At 44.4% G+C, this 17,014-nt stretch overlaps 1 protein-coding gene across 1 annotated transcript in view; it reads right to left on the bottom strand.

Moving 5' to 3' along the window:
• The window catches only part of PLCD3 (phospholipase C delta 3), a 101,331-nt gene that overhangs the window by 31,406 nt on the left and 52,911 nt on the right, over positions 1–17,014 (bottom strand). The window contains 2 exon segments of the mRNA XM_040436596.1: positions 4,977–5,129; positions 8,733–8,877. Of these exon segments, the coding sequence (XP_040292530.1) occupies positions 4,977–5,129; positions 8,733–8,877 (298 nt within the window).

Below are 17,014 nucleotides of genomic sequence, written 5' to 3'. Positions count from 1 at the left end.
AAGGGCAGTTTTGTCTTGTTCCTCTATGGAGGGTAAATTTTTCTGATAACTCCCCATTTATCAGTAGTCTGCTTACTGGGCTACTGTATAGCATACCAATCCATCTGAGGAACTTTGGGCCAAACCCAAATCTCTGCAAACAGCCAATCAGATAAGCCCATTTGACGGAATCGAATGCTCTGGCGGCATCCAGCGAAGCTAGGGCCCAATCCGCATTAGAGGAATAGCCCACCTGTGTAACCACCTGCACCCGTCTGATATTCTCCGTAGTGGACTTTCCGGCCATAAAGCCCGTCTGATCCTGATGAATCAGAGAAATGATCACCTGATTAAGGCGAGTGGCCAAGATTATGGTTAAGATTTTGTAGTCCACGTTTAATAGGGCTATAGGTCTATAGGAACTGCATTCTAGGGGTTCTTTATCGGGTTTAAGTAACAGTATTATGGTGGCTTCCATAAATGAGTCTGGCAGACGTCCCAGCAACAATGCCGAGTGAAGTATGGTTAGCAGTTGTGGAGCAAACACCTCTGCATATTTAGCATATACTTCTTTGGGGAGCCTGTCTGGCCCTGGAGACTTCCCATTATTAAGATCTGCTATGGCCTGTTTTACTTCTTCCAAGGAAATTGGCTGGTCTAACTGAGCACTTTGCAGTGTGGTGAGGGTTGGGTTGTACCTCCTAGGTAGGTGGCTATCTCTGATTCAGATACTGTTATGCTGAATCTATATAGATCCCGATCAAACGCTGTCTGTTTCATGAAGAACAGTTTGCTATCCGCTTTATCTTTAAGGATAGCTAAGTATTGTCTACCCGCCTGTAGCCAAGCAGTCCTGTTGGAATCGGTCTGGTGTCTAATATATTTCTGCTCCAGAGTGGTGCACTGCAATTTAAGCTCTGACTCCGAGCATTTAGTATCTTTTTTAATATATGAGATGCTTGAGTGTAGGGAACCGCGGAGGAATGCCCTTAAGGTATCCCACAATAGAATCAAGTTAGGTTCATCTCCATGTATTTCCAGAAACTCAGTAAGTTGAGAGACAGTCCCATCTGCCGAGCCCATAAGATTCAGCCAGAACGGATGTATGTTCATTCTATACATAAATATACATACACATACAGAAGGGGCACTACGAATCAGAGTACCCAATATCGGCGAGTGATCCAATATTTCCCTAGGAAGATATATTATGGATCGCAGGTTTAGTGTTACTAACCCGTTGCCCAATAAGTAGTCAATTCGAGTTAGGGAGTTGTGGCTCCTGCTATGGCAAGAGTATTCCCCGTCTCTAGGATGCTGAACTCTCCAGAGGTCTGCCCATCTAAATTCAGTCAGGAATCTACTAAGTTGCACTCCCCACACTCCTTGGGTCTGCTACCCCTTGAAAATTGATCCCAAGAGGGGTCCAGCATCATATTTAAGTCTCCCATGCAAATTATCCTGGCATGTGGGTACGTAGCTGCAAAGGTTGCTGCTAGGTGTAGCACTTGCAAAGAGCCAGGAGGAGGATTATAAATGCCTAATAACGTGTACTGTACGCTGTCAATAAGAGAGTGAACAAAGACAAATCTGCCTTCTGAATCTGTGACTAGGTCTTTTACCTCCCAGCGTAGTTGTTTGTGTACCAAGAAAAAAACACTCCTCTCAGTCCTCTGGATGAAGAGCTGTGGTGGGAATGTGCGTCCCATTGAGCCCAAGGCTTCTTTAAGACCCGGGAGGTGCTGGCTGTAAGATGCGTCTCTTGGAGGCACAAGATTTGTGGGCTGTGATTCCTAATAAAAGCTAGAACCATGGCTCTTTTTTGAGGTGTACCCAGTCCCCTAACATTCCATGATAAGATTTTTAGTTCAGCTATGGAATCCTGGGTGTAAATATAGACTCAGGAGTGAAGTATGATGCAGTGAGTGTATATTAGAACAGTATTGCAACATAAAAACTGTAGCTAACGGAGCTACCATAATAGTTTTCCAACCTAGTAAACCTATAGAACTTTCTTAACTTTGTGTATTGGCAACTGTAGAAATATGTCAGGACCAGTGTCTTAATCCAGACTGAAGGCCAGTTGTACTGGGTTGCCACTGCCTGCAATGAAGGTTGGCAGAAGCATGCAGGCCGTGACCACAGTTATAATGTAGCCATTTTAGTACATGCATGCCTATATTAAAACTCCCTATATCATCATCTAAATGGAATCTATGCATTAACAAGAAGCTGCAACTGGATAATTCTATCACATTTCAACTAAGCCAAACCAGTCTAGTAGAATCCTCATGCGATTAGTCCCTGAAATTTGCCGGTCTGTTCAGCGTCTTGGAGATCTGCGTCGTAGGTTCAGCCATTCAGCGACCTCTCCAGGGGAAGTGAAGAAGACCGCTCTGTCGCCGTCCACTACTCTGAGTCTTGCAGGATAGCCCATGGAGTAAGGGATGTTGGCCTCTCTCAGTCATCTCTTGACATCCATAAAAGTGGCGCGTTGTTTCTGTAGTTCCATGGAGAAATCCGGAAATATGGAGACTCTAGTATTGTCGAATTTGATTTCTTGCTGCCTTCTAGATAGAGCCAGAATCTTGTCCCTGTCTTTGCAGTTGAGGAATCTTGCCAGCATGGGGCGAGGTGGTCTTGCAGGGACTTTGTGGGCCCGTTCCACCGCATATGCCTGGGAGAAGTTTGCATCTGGGAAAAGTTCTTTCATCTATTTTTCAATGAATTCGTCCGGTGATCGACCCTCTGCTTGTTCAGGCAAGCCAATGATTCTGATGTTATTTCTGCGGAGCCTGTTTTCAAGGTCATCTGATTTCTGCTTTCAGGTCTCCACTTGGCGTTGAGATCAGATATTGCTCTAGGAACAGTGGCAGTGGTGTCTTCTATACGGGAGATACGTTCTTCAGCGTGTTGAACCCATTCTCGCAGATTATGCAGGTCTTGGCGCAGTAGTCCCAAATCAATCTTGACCTCATATAATTTCCCTGTGAGGGATGTCTTACATGCAGTGATGGCTTCTAAGACTTGGGTGGATACTTGCTTGAGAGTGACTTCTTCAGTATTCTCCTCTGAAGATGTTGTATTAGGTAGTACGTCGGATACAGAACTTGCTCTGGTATTAATATTACGCTGAGGCAAAGGTGAGCGCGTAGCTTCCTCTGGTTGTCTAGCATATTCTCGCAGTTTTTCTGCGGCACTCTGTGCTTTTTGTGGCCCCATTGTTGTATCGGGATGTTGATCAAAATACTGTGTATGGGGTTAATTTAAGTGCTCTGAGTCATACTATTTGGATCCTCTTGTAGTGAGACTGCAGCTGATAGTCTAGTGTACAGTCCGAAATGCTACTTTATCTCTCTTATATGCCCTAGTGGGTTGTACACGTAGGCAAACTGCAAATATATAGTATGAATTAGTGCCTCCAGTGGCTGAGGTCTGGAGCTTATGGCCGATTTGTGCTGTGCAGGGAGGTTTTGTTGGAATCGCCGTTATAGCCTATTGCAGCCAGCAGAGCTCCCTCCTCCTCCTTCCTTCTCTGCAGGGGAGCCGCAAAAATGGCCGACTGGCGGGAAATTGCCAGGGCTCGGTGAGTATGTTCGGGCTCTTCTAAGGGGGTATTTTTGTACTGCCACACATTGCAAGGGGGGATTATTTTACTGGCAAACATTATAAGGGGTCATTTTTGTACTGGCACATCTTATAAGGGGGTATTTTTTGTACAGGCACACATTATAGGGGGGATTATTACTGCTGGGGACACTATGGGGGCATAATTACTTATGGGGCAAAATGAGGGACATTATTACTACTGGGTTCACTGTTACCACATAGTGCACTATGGCAGACAAGTATTACTATTGGTGGTGCTTTTGTGGAGCTTAGAACAGTTATTTTTGGAGGACATTATGTTTACACTATTAGCGTCAGGGACACTATGTGTTGGGCGCAGTTATTTTTTGGAGCACTGTGTGCCAATAATTACTGAAGGGGAACTATCTGTGTGGTAATAGTATTTTCAGGGGGATTACCTGTTTCTACAGTATAGTATTGGGGAGCACAGCAGCCACAGTATTAGAGGTGGAAGGATGGGGTGTTCAGAAGGTGGGGAGGAGGATGGAAAAGTGGGAAACTAAGATGTCTGTTTATCAAACTCTGCAGAGACGAGAGATGGCTGAGAGAAATCATCATGGTGGTCTGGCTTGAATGGAGAAGATAAAGAAAGAGAATGTCACTGGATGCGAGAGGTATGTGGTGCTGTATTACCCTGTATGATTTGTAGCTTTGCATGTAATGTTTTCCAAGTATGTTTTCAACAGTAGGGCTGGAGGGAAGGTGTTAGGTCAAGAAATTGTCACTGGGGAGAGGGTGCCATTTCAGTTTTCGCCTCAGGCAGCAGAAAAGCTAGGTGCACCCCTGGAGGGGAGATATATAATGGTATCACTATGCAGATATCAAGTCATGAGTCTAGAAAAAAAACTGAAGGTATAAGGAAGTTCTTGTGGTGACCATGACTGTCCCAACTTTTTTATAATTTAAGTTTATATGGTGCAGATTTGAAACCCACATTGCGACAAAAAAAAATTCACAAGTCAATTCTTGAGACAGTTCCTGTGTGGAAACCAAGGCAAGTATCGCACAAGTATTAGTCCCATTTATAAGAGCTTTTGATCGATCCATGACAGTGCCAACAAAGTCTTCGGCAGAAATCCAAGGCTCAGCTCATTTTGTTTTACATCAGTAGCTGATTTTTCCAGCTGAACATGCCCTTCGAGAGGTCACTGGTGCATAGTCAGTCCATAGGCTTGTCACTAGTGTGGTCACTGGTATTCACACTTTAAAATCACCATGGATTTCCAGTCTATGATGACTGTATGGAAGGAGTAACTTCCAAAATATGGAAAAAAAAATGGACTGTACACAACAATAATAATTCTTAACTGACTCTAAAAATCTGTTAGGTGACACAATGTACCAATTCAATGTTTGTCTTATCTCACCTCTGGGGACGGCAGTTTAGATGGATCAGCTTTTTTTATTAGTTCTGTTAGTAACATGTCTCCGAGGATGGTCCTTAAGTGATAAGCCATTGTCACTTGCTGTTCCAACCCACAGTGATTCTCAATGGATAAGATGACCGGATACGGTGAGTACTGTCATAAAGAACATGTACAATAATTAAAAATACACATACTGAACCAGGACTAAAGTATCATCAGTTTTGTGATTGTTGGATCCCCAGCAGTTCTTTTCACAGATCGATGAATTTCCATTAAAGGGGTTGTCCGAGATGATTAAAAATTTCGGACAAGCCCTCCAATAGCATAAAATAAAAAGCCATGTTATACTCACTAGTCCGGACCTCGTGGTGCTGCTTATTTACAAAGTCCAGCGTCGTCGTACTGTTATACGGCACATGACCACTGCAGCCAATCACTGTCCTCAGTGTTTTTCATTGACTTCAATGAGCTACTAAATACATAGAAAATGAACCTGCCACTAAAGAGAACAGAACTCAATCTGGAGCTTGCTTCCTGAGAGGACTGGCTTGGTATTAAAGAGGCTCTGCCACAGCCAAATATTGCATTGATTACCACTATTTTACCTGACAGGTACATTCACCTAGCAATTAAAGAAAAGGACATCATTTATGTCAAGGTATGTGTTGGGAGTGTAATACCTCAGAGTGGTATTACCATTCCTATACCCTGCTACTGTCTCTAATGGGCTAACCATAATGTCATCTGGGTATTTATTCCAGGTCCTCTTACGCTGTGCATTCATTTGTCTGCTATGTAACTGTTATTTGTTGTATTACATGTTATATGCCTGGTTCACCAGCAGGTGGCAGCGTATATGGTAGAGAGATCTTTAGATAGAATGGAACTTACTATTTCATTCTTCCCCTTTTGGGCAGAAGGGGGCCAGTGCCGTTTCCTACCGAGGGAGTGGCTGAAGGAAGTTTTCAGTCAGTTTTTGGTCTAGTCTAGAGTTGAAAGGAGATGAGAATCACCCACACTCAGTATAGATTAACCGATGGAGTGTTGCGAGGGGGTCAACAGCCAAAGGCACCCAAATCCAAAGATACCAGAACAGCCCTAAATTCCAATGACCCAGACTTAGGCCTCATGCACACGACCGTTGTGTGCATCCGCGTCCGTTCCGTCATTTTTCACAGTTTAGTGGAGGTCCCATTCATTTCTATGGAGCTGTGAAAAAAAACTGATAGTCCTTTGTTTTTTCTCCTCGTCCGTGATCCGTGATTCCAGTCCGTCCAAAAAAACGGATGCAGAACTGGTATGTCATCCGTGTCCGTGTCCGTTTTTTTTCTACAAGACCTTGGTGCAATAAAATTACATTTACATTTTCATTAACCTTTTTTTTTTTTTTTACCCTGTCGGCAAAAAAACCTGATGCAATACGGATGTCATACAGATGTCATCCGTTTTATTTAGCAGATCCGTGTTTTGTGGACCGCAAAATACATACGGTCGTGTGCATGAGCCCTAAAGTTGTTGAACTTGATAAAAGTCTGGACTCGACTATTTCTCTACCTCCACCATTACTCTCCCCTTTATTGCTTCAGAGCCTAACCCTGGGGAGCGACGGTGTCCAGGTAGGAGCACCGTGACACTCAGAGAAACTATTGAGGCTACATCACACCACTTGGCATTCCTATAGACCTGGGACACGATTGGCCCTGGGGGTGGCACGTTGCAGGAGTAGTCCTCGACATATACCTCCATAAAAAGACTCGGACCTATGGAAATATATAGACATACAGTGCCATATGTCATCCACTGGCTGTAAATGGGGGTATATGGCTAAATTCATTGTATGCCCCAGGACCTCTCCTAGCACTTAAGCTGAACGTGTTCACATAAAGAGATGTAAACAGAGACAAACTAGTATGACTGGATAAGTATTAGTGACGAGATTATATTGTTGTGAGGCGGCATAACTAATATATTACACAATGTCTTGTCAGCAGTAAATCATTCTACTACATAACTCTATATTACTAAATCTATTCACATCACATGTCCATCTGATGTGATATATCAAATTGTTTTCAATGCTTGAAAACAGCAATAGGACAGTAATGGCCCTTCAGCTGCTTCCTTGCTTCCTTCCCCTGTGAGATCAGAGCAAAAATAAGAAACCTGTGTGTTTATGGACTGGCCATAGAACCTACAGGGAAACTTCCCGATGGGCTGATGCCCAGGGGGCTGCCTGAGCCCTCCCCACAGCCACCAATCAGAGAAGTAATGGTCCCACAATTAATTATTAGTTGCCCTCTTGACTCCCGAATTTAACTATATTACCATCCTGAGGCAACTGGAGTAGGAGGACACTGGCCACCACAGGGGGCAAATTCTGGGGAGATACATTTTGTGCTGCACTGTCTTATTTAGTTCTGCTGGGGCCGTGTATTGTGCTGCAATGTGGTACTTGGCTCTGCTGGGACGGTATTTTGTGCCGCAACATGGTATTCCTGACAACACCTACTTATATTGGCCCTGTCTTCTGTCAATTTGGACCGGCCTACAACTTGGGGCCACTTAATTTTTTTTTCCAGGGCCACTTTAACTTCCCAGTCTCCCCTTGAACCTGCATGTTTAGGGGCTGGGTCTGGTATTGTTGCACAACCCATTCAATTGTATAGAGCTGAGTTGCAATACCAGACGCACTCCATGGGTTAGGGAACTACAGCACTGTGGCTCAGTGGTTAGCACTGGTGTCCTAGGTTCAAATCTGACTGAGGACGACATCTGTGTGGATTTTGTATGTTCTCCCTGTGTTTGCGTGAGTTGATTCCGGTTTTACTTCAACACTCTAATGACATACTGATTGACCATTGGGGACAGCAAGAGGTGATACCGTCTATAAAGCCCTGAGGAATATGTCAGTGCTATATAAGTCAGTAAAAGAAATAATTTCTCAAGGAATCAAAAAGCAGAGCTTATGGACAGTGTTATGGAGGCCACAATCCAGACAGCCTGCACATCTAGGTACATAACAGCATCATTGTAGGCAATAAACCAATGACTGCTATATCTTCAAGCTTAAGATCTCTGGCAAGAGTGATACCTCACACCTTCTAAATCAGAACAATCTGTCACTAATAATAAGTTGTGTCTCCCATGTAAAAATTATGGCAGTGCTAAATCAGAGTCTGAGTGATCAAAAGGGAGAAATGAAGGCAGGGTACAGAGCACTGTCCTCAAAGGTATTTTATTAAAACTTTGAAACAAATCCATGTATGACAGATTTGGAGGGCAGTCCATCCCCTTCATCAGATACCAGATATCTGATGGAGGGGACGGACCACCCGAAAACGTTTCATACATGGATTTATTTTAGCGTTTTAAGAAAATATTACCTTTGAGCATAGTGATCTGGACCCTGCCTTCCTTTTTCCCTTTTAATCACTATTCCGGTTTCCAAGTGAAGCACCAGGCGAGGCAGCAGCTGCAGTCCTTTGTTGTGCACTCATCATACCTAACTACTGAGTTGTGCCGGTTTCTGCACAACTCAATCTGGTGAGTGTATTCCTGTTCAATACCATTTTAATTGTTGGGATGGTTTACACTATGGAGCGCCAATGTATCTTGTATCTTTTAACAAATCAGACTCTGAGGCCAGGTAGTACTCCCACCGGGATGTTACCTGTGAAACTAGTTTAAAAACACCAGTAATCTACAGTCATGGACCCCTCTCTTCCCGGGAACAGTCTACACTTGCAGGAGACTTACTTTGAATGCATAGTGCTTTATAGTGGAGACGACATCCTTAAACAGTATCTTGGAGGTCAGAGTGTGGCCATGGTAAATCACAGGTTCTCCTCCCGTCCCTTCCCAGCAGTCTAGCTCGACACAACGGCAGCCCTCCATGAACGCCCTACAGAGGAAGAAGGCAATAGACTTAAATAACAATAATTACAAGCACAATGTTGAGGTCCATGTGTTCCCTCAAAATGCTCTCCAGACAGTCACCACTGCACATCTCAAGACTGAAACATTTCATCATTTTCACACAAACTTTTGTATATTATCAGTTACTACATGTCTCATTCTACTTTTGCTAAGTTCTTAGCCACTGAAAGCCAGCCCTGGTCATGACATGAGTAAAAGTCCCGAATGATACATTTTCTGGATGTGGAATTGACACTTACTGAATTAGGTTTGGAGATCACATTGTATATGAAACAAACTGACCGAAATAATCTGTTATTGCATGCAAGTCACAATGATTGGTCCCGATGGTGTCACTCCTGCGTGCCTGAAATATTGCTCAGTCCAACTGGCCCCGGCCCTCACCCCAATATTTGACAGATCCCTTAAGGAGGGACATGTCCCCACCTGCTTTAAGATCTCAACTATCATCCCTGTGCCGAAGAAACAGGGCGTTTCTGATCTAAACAACTTCCGGCCCGTGGCTCTGACTTCGGTGGTCATGAAGACCCTAGAGAAGGTGGTCCTCTCCATCCTGAAGACTGCCACTCTGGACCGGCTGGACCCTCTGCAATTCGCCTACAGGGCAAACAGATCCACTGATGATGCGATTAACATGTGCCTAGAATACGTCACTGAACACCTCGACAAACCCAATACATACACGAGAATTCTCCTTTTAGACTTCAGCTCGGCTTTTAATACCATCTCCCCCAGCATCCTGCAGAGGAACCTTACGGCGCTTGATGTCCACCCAACACTACGACATTGGATCATGGACTTTCTCACTAACAGGTCCCAGGTCGTCAGATTAGGCAATCTGACCTCCAAACCGAGGGTCACCAACACTGGCGCCCCTCAGGGATGTGTACTATCGCCGTTCCTGTTCTCTCTGTACACGAACGAGTGCAGATCGGAGGAGGCCTCAGTTAAAGTCATCAAGTTCGCAGATGACACCACACTCGTGGGCCTGATTAGCGACAGCGATGAGCAGGCCTACCGTAAGGAAATTGACAGGGTCAGCAACTGGTGCGGCGCGCACAATCTGGTCCTAAACGCCACAAAGACGGTCGAGCTGGTCGTCGACTTCAGGAAGGGAAGGGTAGTCCCCCCCCGACCTATATTGACGGATCTGAAGTCGTAAGGGTACCCAGTTCCCGCCTCCTAGGCACGACAATCTCTGAAGACCTATCCTGGCGTCCCAACATCTCATCCATCATAAAGAAGGCTCACCAGCGGCTCTATTTCCTTCGACAACTGAGGAAGTTCGGCATGGCTCAGGACCTACTGAAGTCCTTCTACTCCTGTACCATCGAGTCGGTACTGTGCTCGTCCCTTCTGGTGTGGTATTCCGGCTCGTCAGCCAGTGACAAGCGCAAACTACAAAGGGTCATCAGCTCGGCGGAGAGAACTACTCGACTGCCACTACCACCCCTTGACTCTATCTTCTCCAACAGACTGCGCTCCAGGGCTCTGAAAATATTCAATGACCACTCCCATCCGGGCCATCATCTCTTCAGACGTCTAAAGTCCGGCCGCAGGTATCAGGCCATCCCTGCAAGGACATCGAGGAGGCTGAACACTTTCTTCCTAACGGCCGTCAGACTGCTGAACTCATCACGCCCCATCTCCCGCCCATAATCCCTCGCCCCTGATGTGCCCATTGCATAACCCCCCCCCCTTCCACCCCCTAGTACTATGCCTGTACCTGTGCCTAACCCAATTCCGAGCACGATCGACTGTCGTGTTTGGCGAATAAAGCTAATTCTGATTCTGATTGTGCATAAATTAGTGGCACGTGAGTGTAGGAAGTCAGAAGTGACGAATGTAGGTGAGGAGGTTTGTTTAAAGGGCATCTTCGGCAGATTTGTTTCTATGAAACTTGCTAATCTGTTGCATATGCGCTTGGCAGCTGAAGGCATCTGTGTTGGTCTCATGTTTATATGTGCCCGCAAATTGCCCGGGCTCCTAGAGGCTCTACTCTCTCTGCAACTACTGCTCCCTCTCCACCGGGCCCAGGCATTATGATGTTTTCACTGACGGGCCCTGTCAAAGTGGAGAGGGCGCGGCAGTTGCACAGGGAGCAGAGGCTCTAGGTGTAACAGAACCCCCATTGCTCCTAGAGGCTCATTTGCATATATTAAAACATAATTTTTGATAGCAATGCAGACACATATGAACATGGGACCAACACAGATGCCTTCAGCTGCCAAGTGCACATGTAACAGGTCAGCCAGTTTCATAGGTACAAATCTGCTTAAAAAGGAGAGAGGATACAAGAAGGTTGCAGTAATTGTAATAAAAGGAGAAGTCGTCTGGCACTCTACAAAGGGAGATACCTGTTAAATATTTTGCCACAGTGACACCTGCAATGTAATTTATTGGCTGAAGTGTCCTTGTGGTAACATATATGTGGACAGACAGCACAGGCAATTAAAGGGGTTTTCCAAGACTTTTAAACTGATGACCTATCCTCAGGATAGGTCATCAGTATCTGATCGGTGGGGGTCCGATACAGGAGATTTATGAAACTGGTGTAACGTAGAATTGGCTTAGTTGCCCATGGCAACCTATCAAATTCTACTATTTTAACAGCTCCTTTGGAAAATGAAAGGTGACATCTGATTGGTTGCTATGGGCAACTAGGCCAGTTCTACTTTACACCAATTTGATAAATCTCCCTCTTAGGGCTTGTTCACACGACCGTATGGCTTTTTCCGTGTTTTGCGGGCCGTTTTTAACGGATCCGTTTTTCCATTTTTTGTTTTAGTAGTGTTTCCGGTTCCATTCCATTTTTCCGTTCCGTTTTTCCGTATTGCATATACAGTATACAGTACTTACATAGGAAAAATTGGGCTGGGCATAAAATTTTCAATAGATGGTTCCACAAGAACGGATACGGAGTACATTCCGTATGTAATTTGTTTTTTTTTGCGGACCCATTGACTTGAATGGAGCCACAGAACGTGATTTGCGGGCAATAATAGGACATGTTCTATCTTTGAACGTAACGGAAAAACAGAAATACGGAAACGGAATGCATACAGAGTACACGGACAGTATACGGAACTCAAAAAACGTCCCATATACAGAACGCAAAAAAACATTCGTGTGAACAAGCCCTTAGGGCTCGTTCACGCCACCATGCTGTTTTTTGCGGTCCACAAATTGCGGATCCGCAAAAAACGGATGCCACCCGTGTGCCTTCTGCAATTTGCGGAACGGAACAGGAGGCCCATTATAGAAATGCCTATTCTTGTCCGCAAAATGGACAAGAATAAGACGGGACTCATAATTTTTGCGGGGCCACGGAACGGAGCAATGGATGCGGACAGCACACAGAGTGCTGTCTGCATCTTTTGCGGACCCATTGAAATGAATGGTTCCGTATACGAACCGTATGCGGAACGCAGAAAAACGGCCCATATACGGAACGCAAAATACGTTTGTGTGAATGAGCCCTTTATCTGTATAGCCTTGTGGAAAGGGCAACATGATTTTTCAGACTTTAAGATGCACCAGACTATAAGGTGCACCCAGGATTTAGAGGAGGAAAGAAAAACCTCAGATGAGACCCCCAATCTTAATCAGACCTCGGATCAGACCCCCATTTTTCATCAGACCTCAGATCAGACCCCAAGCTCCATCAATCTCAGATTAGACCCCCCATCCTCCATCAGCCTCAGATCAGACCCCAATAAACCTCAGCTCAGACCCCCACTAGTAAATGGAGATTGGACCGGCACTCAAAACATTAAGAGAGATGTGGAACCAAACTTATTATTTGAACACAATAAAATAAATCAAGTGTATATACTGACATCTATAGCACAGTATTATCGATAGAATATCGATTATAAAAAATCGATTACGATAAATCGATCAATTAAAATCGAATCAGATAAAATACATACATAAAAATGAAATAAAATAAATGCAATATTCTTAATCGATTGTTACTCGATTTCTTCTGGAGACCTAGATATATCTCAATTAAAGTCCCAGTACAAGAAACCCATATATATGGGTGAATCCCAGTGGAAAATATCAAAGCTGTATCTTCAGTGCTTATATAAAGTGCACAGTTTCGCCTTTTCAGGCCTGCATAGTTAGTCAATACAACCAGCTTTCACGAATAGATATATGTTTTTGGTTACTCACAACCTTTTGCGCTGATCGGGGGATTCTTTGTATGGGAGTTATTTCAGGTGGCGTCCCACCATTCACATCCCAATCCAGCAATGTTGGTTTCCCTCTGCAGCAGCTCTCAGGATCTCGTCTCAAAATCTCATGGGACTTGGTCCGTCTGTAGGTTTTCGTGAGTCAAGCAGAATTCCTCTCTTGCATAGTTGATTTTAGTACACGGCCATGTGTAAATCGCAGTCGAGTTCACGCACAGGTACTCCGTCCAGACGCGTTTCGAGATAGCTTATCTCTTCCTCAGTGGGTAACCTGTGGTCTGAGAACCTCGACTTTTAAACTCTCCACATCATCCCTTAATTTTCCACACTGGAAAAATTAAGGGATGATGTGGAGAGTTTAATATAAGCACTGAAGATACAGCTTTGATATTTTCCACTGGGATTCACCCATATATATGGGTTTCTTGTACTGGGACTTTAATTGAGATATATCTAGGTCTACAGAAGAAATCGAGTAACAAGAATATTGCATTTATTTTATTTCATTTTTATGTATGTATTTTATCTGATTCGATTTTAATTGATCGATTTATCGTAATCTATTTTTTATAATCAATATTCTATCGATAATACTGTGCTATTGATGTCAGTATACTGATAGCAAGGATAACTTGCCACAAACTTGTGGCAGGGTTAAATTGTAAGTCTTGTTAACTTGCTGCACACATTCTCTGGCAAGTTGTACACTTGCAGAGCACTTGCAGCACAAGTTCTAGTTGACACTTTTTCAACTTGCAGCAAATTTGCTTGGCAAGTCTCTAGCAAGAGCATAATAACTTAACGAGAACTTGCAGCAAGTTTGCAAAAGCAAGTTAATCTAGAGACTTGCAAAGCAGACTTGCTGCAAGTTTGCAACATACTTGTGAAGCTTGGCAAGTCTGCAATAGCTTAGCAAGTCATTTTCAAAATTGCAGCACAATTACTTGCTATTTGGGTTATACACTCGATTTATTTTATTGTGTTCAAATAAATAAGTTTGGTTCCACATCTCTCTTAATGTTTTGAGTGCCGATCCAATCTCCATTTACTATTCACTTTATTAAGAGCATGGGGTGGCTCTTTTTGTCCAGAGCCATCTGTTTATTTCCTCAGACTCCTACTAGCCTCAGCTCAGACCCCCACTAGCCTCAGATCAGACCCCCATCAGCCTCAGATCGGACCCCTCCATCAGCCTCATATAAAACTCCAAACAGACCTCAGATCAGAAATTTAAAGAGGACCTTTCATGGTTTTGTATTAATCGAGATAAATACCTTTACTTGCGGGTGATGCTGCAACCCTGCCTGATTTTTTTAAATATCGCTCGTGTGCTCCCCCCCCCCCCTGCAGTTTTTGCGCTCAGTATGCTAATACTGAGCATCGGTACAGGGAGGAGGAGATGCCAGGGTTTCTCAATGGGCGTCTCGTTCTCCCTGGCTGTGCCACGATCCAATCACAGCAGAGAGCGTCATAGCTAGGCAGAAAAAAAATAATTCACCTTCTCCCTGGCTGTGACGCTCTCCGCTGTGATTGGATCACGGCACAGCCAGGAAGAAGGAGACGACCATTAAGAAACCCTGTACCGATGCTCAGTATTAGCATACTGAGCGTGAAAACTACGGGGGGCACAGCGGGGCGAAGGAGCGATATTTAAAAAATCAGGCAGGGTGGCAGCATCAGCGGGGGGTACCCGCAAGTAAAGGTATTTATCTCCATTAATACAAAACCATGAAAGGTCCTCTTTAAATAAATAAACTTACCTCTCCTGCTCTGGACGGTGCTGCCACTCTGCAGGTCCACTCACCCTCCCTGGTCTTCTTCCAGCCAACACTGCACTGTGAGCTGATGTAGCACAGCTTGAGTTCATAGTGCGCGCCAATGTGCACTACGTCCTGACGCTGTACGCAGCCAGGACAGAGTGCAGAGCAGGGCCCGGAAGAAGACCAGGGAGGGTGAGTAGAGCCAGCGCTGTGCTTCCCTCACTGCTCCCCGCGCAGTGATTAGCATTCGTGCTATAAAACACACTGCCACTTCCCCCCCCTTTTTTTTTTTGGGGGGGGGAGAGCATCTTATAGTCCGAAAAATACGGTATGTTAATGGCATAAATAAGGTTCAGGAGGGAAATGTTTTTTTTATTGAAAAAAAAAAAACAATGCAAAAAGAAGGGGCACAGTCTAGAATTAGTTGGGGGTTACATTTCAAAAAAGAGTAGTTCAAGCTTTGAACAAACTCCCAGCAGAAGTGTTTGGCAAATCAACAGTCAGAGAATGTAATGTTTGGGTTAAACATGTGTCCAGCGGCGTAACTACCATATCGGCAGACCATGCGACTGCTATGGGGCCCAGGGCAAGAGGGGGCCCAATCTTAGTTGGGATTATCTCCTTTTGTACTGGGGGTGAAAACTTGGTCAGGACTCTACCCTCTAAAGGAACAACTTTTAGTAATTGAGCCAGTGAAAAATGGCCCAAGGGTCATTGAAAAGGGTTTAGGCAGAAACCCTTCTGTCCTGTGGGGGGCCTGGTTTGATCCTTGCTATGGGGCCCTTACTTCTCTATGTACGCCACTGCATGTGTCTATAATAAAATAAGTGATAATATAAGGGCAGACTAGATGGACCTTGTGGTCTTTTTCTTCTGTCTGTCTTCTACGTTTCTATGAAATAGTGACATGTCTTCGAGGGAAGAGCCATCATGTGCTAGGTATACATCCATAGTCTGGGTACATGTGCATACACGTCTGTGCTCCTGGGAAACATTCCCCTGGATTATACCACTGATGCCCATCCCTTCATTCCTGCCAAGTATCTATCCTGGAACCCAACATAGACCTGTGCAGACCAACAGAGACAAGCTTGCCTCTATAGAACAGAACATGTCACATACAGTATAATAATTCACATATGTATATGTTCAAAAAGCTAAGGCATTTAGCACAGGGTGGTATCCAATATAATCAAAATGATGCCATCACACAGCTTTTCTAGAGTTCTTGACAGCAAATCTGTCGAGTCACGTTAAGAAACAGGAAAGGTGCATGTATTACTGCATGGATAGGTATATTTGCAAATCTTAAGACCAGAAAAGCTAAGTTACCACCCTTGTGGGCACTCCCTTATGAATGGTTAGTATGTTATTTTGCAGAATATGTTTGCAAATTTTCTTTAAATAGAACCTGTCATCAGAATTGACATATAGAGCTATTTACAAGTTCCTACTGTTCATGCTCCCTTCATTTATAAAAATGTTTTTGTTTACGCTCAAAACTAGTGTGTTTATGTAAAAAATCAACTCTGAAAATGTACCTGACGTCATCACCAGGTAGCTCATGGAGTCATTGGGGCGTTGCACTGAATGAGACAAGTCAAGAGTCACCTCGCCCCCTGCTCTTCCGCACATCTTGTTCTCACAGACCTCCACTCTCCCTCTTACAGCCCACACCTTCCTGACGTTGGTGCCTGGCTGTGCGAAATAGCGCACAGGCACAGAAGACCTCCTTCCGCTGCTGCAATCATGACATGCGCAGTGAGGTGTATACACCTTGGCTTCAAGTGCTCACTGTTGTCCACAGTCATGTGGCTCCAGATGCTCCATTGTCACAGCGATGAGCTGACATTGGTCCTGGCGCATTCGCATGTCAGGATGACAGTAACGCAAGGAGGTCTTTACACGACCAGGTCTGTGACAGTAAGATAGGGGGGGGGGGGGTTCTGGGACAGGTGACTCTCCTCATCCAGCCTAACACCCCAATGACTCCATGAGCTACCTGGTGATGATGATCAGGTACATTTTCAAAATTAATTTATGACATAAACCCACTACTGTTGAGTGTAAACAAACCATTTTATAGATGATGGGATAAATAACTCTATAGGTACATTTTGATGACAGGTTCCCTTTAAAATTA

The sequence above is a fragment of the Bufo bufo genome, chromosome 6 (genome assembly GCF_905171765.1).
Source record: "Bufo bufo chromosome 6, aBufBuf1.1, whole genome shotgun sequence".
Lineage (NCBI taxonomy): Eukaryota > Metazoa > Chordata > Amphibia > Anura > Bufonidae > Bufo > Bufo bufo.
The sequence above is the reverse complement of the archived record's forward strand: the minus strand, read 5'-3'. Positions and strand labels throughout refer to the sequence as shown.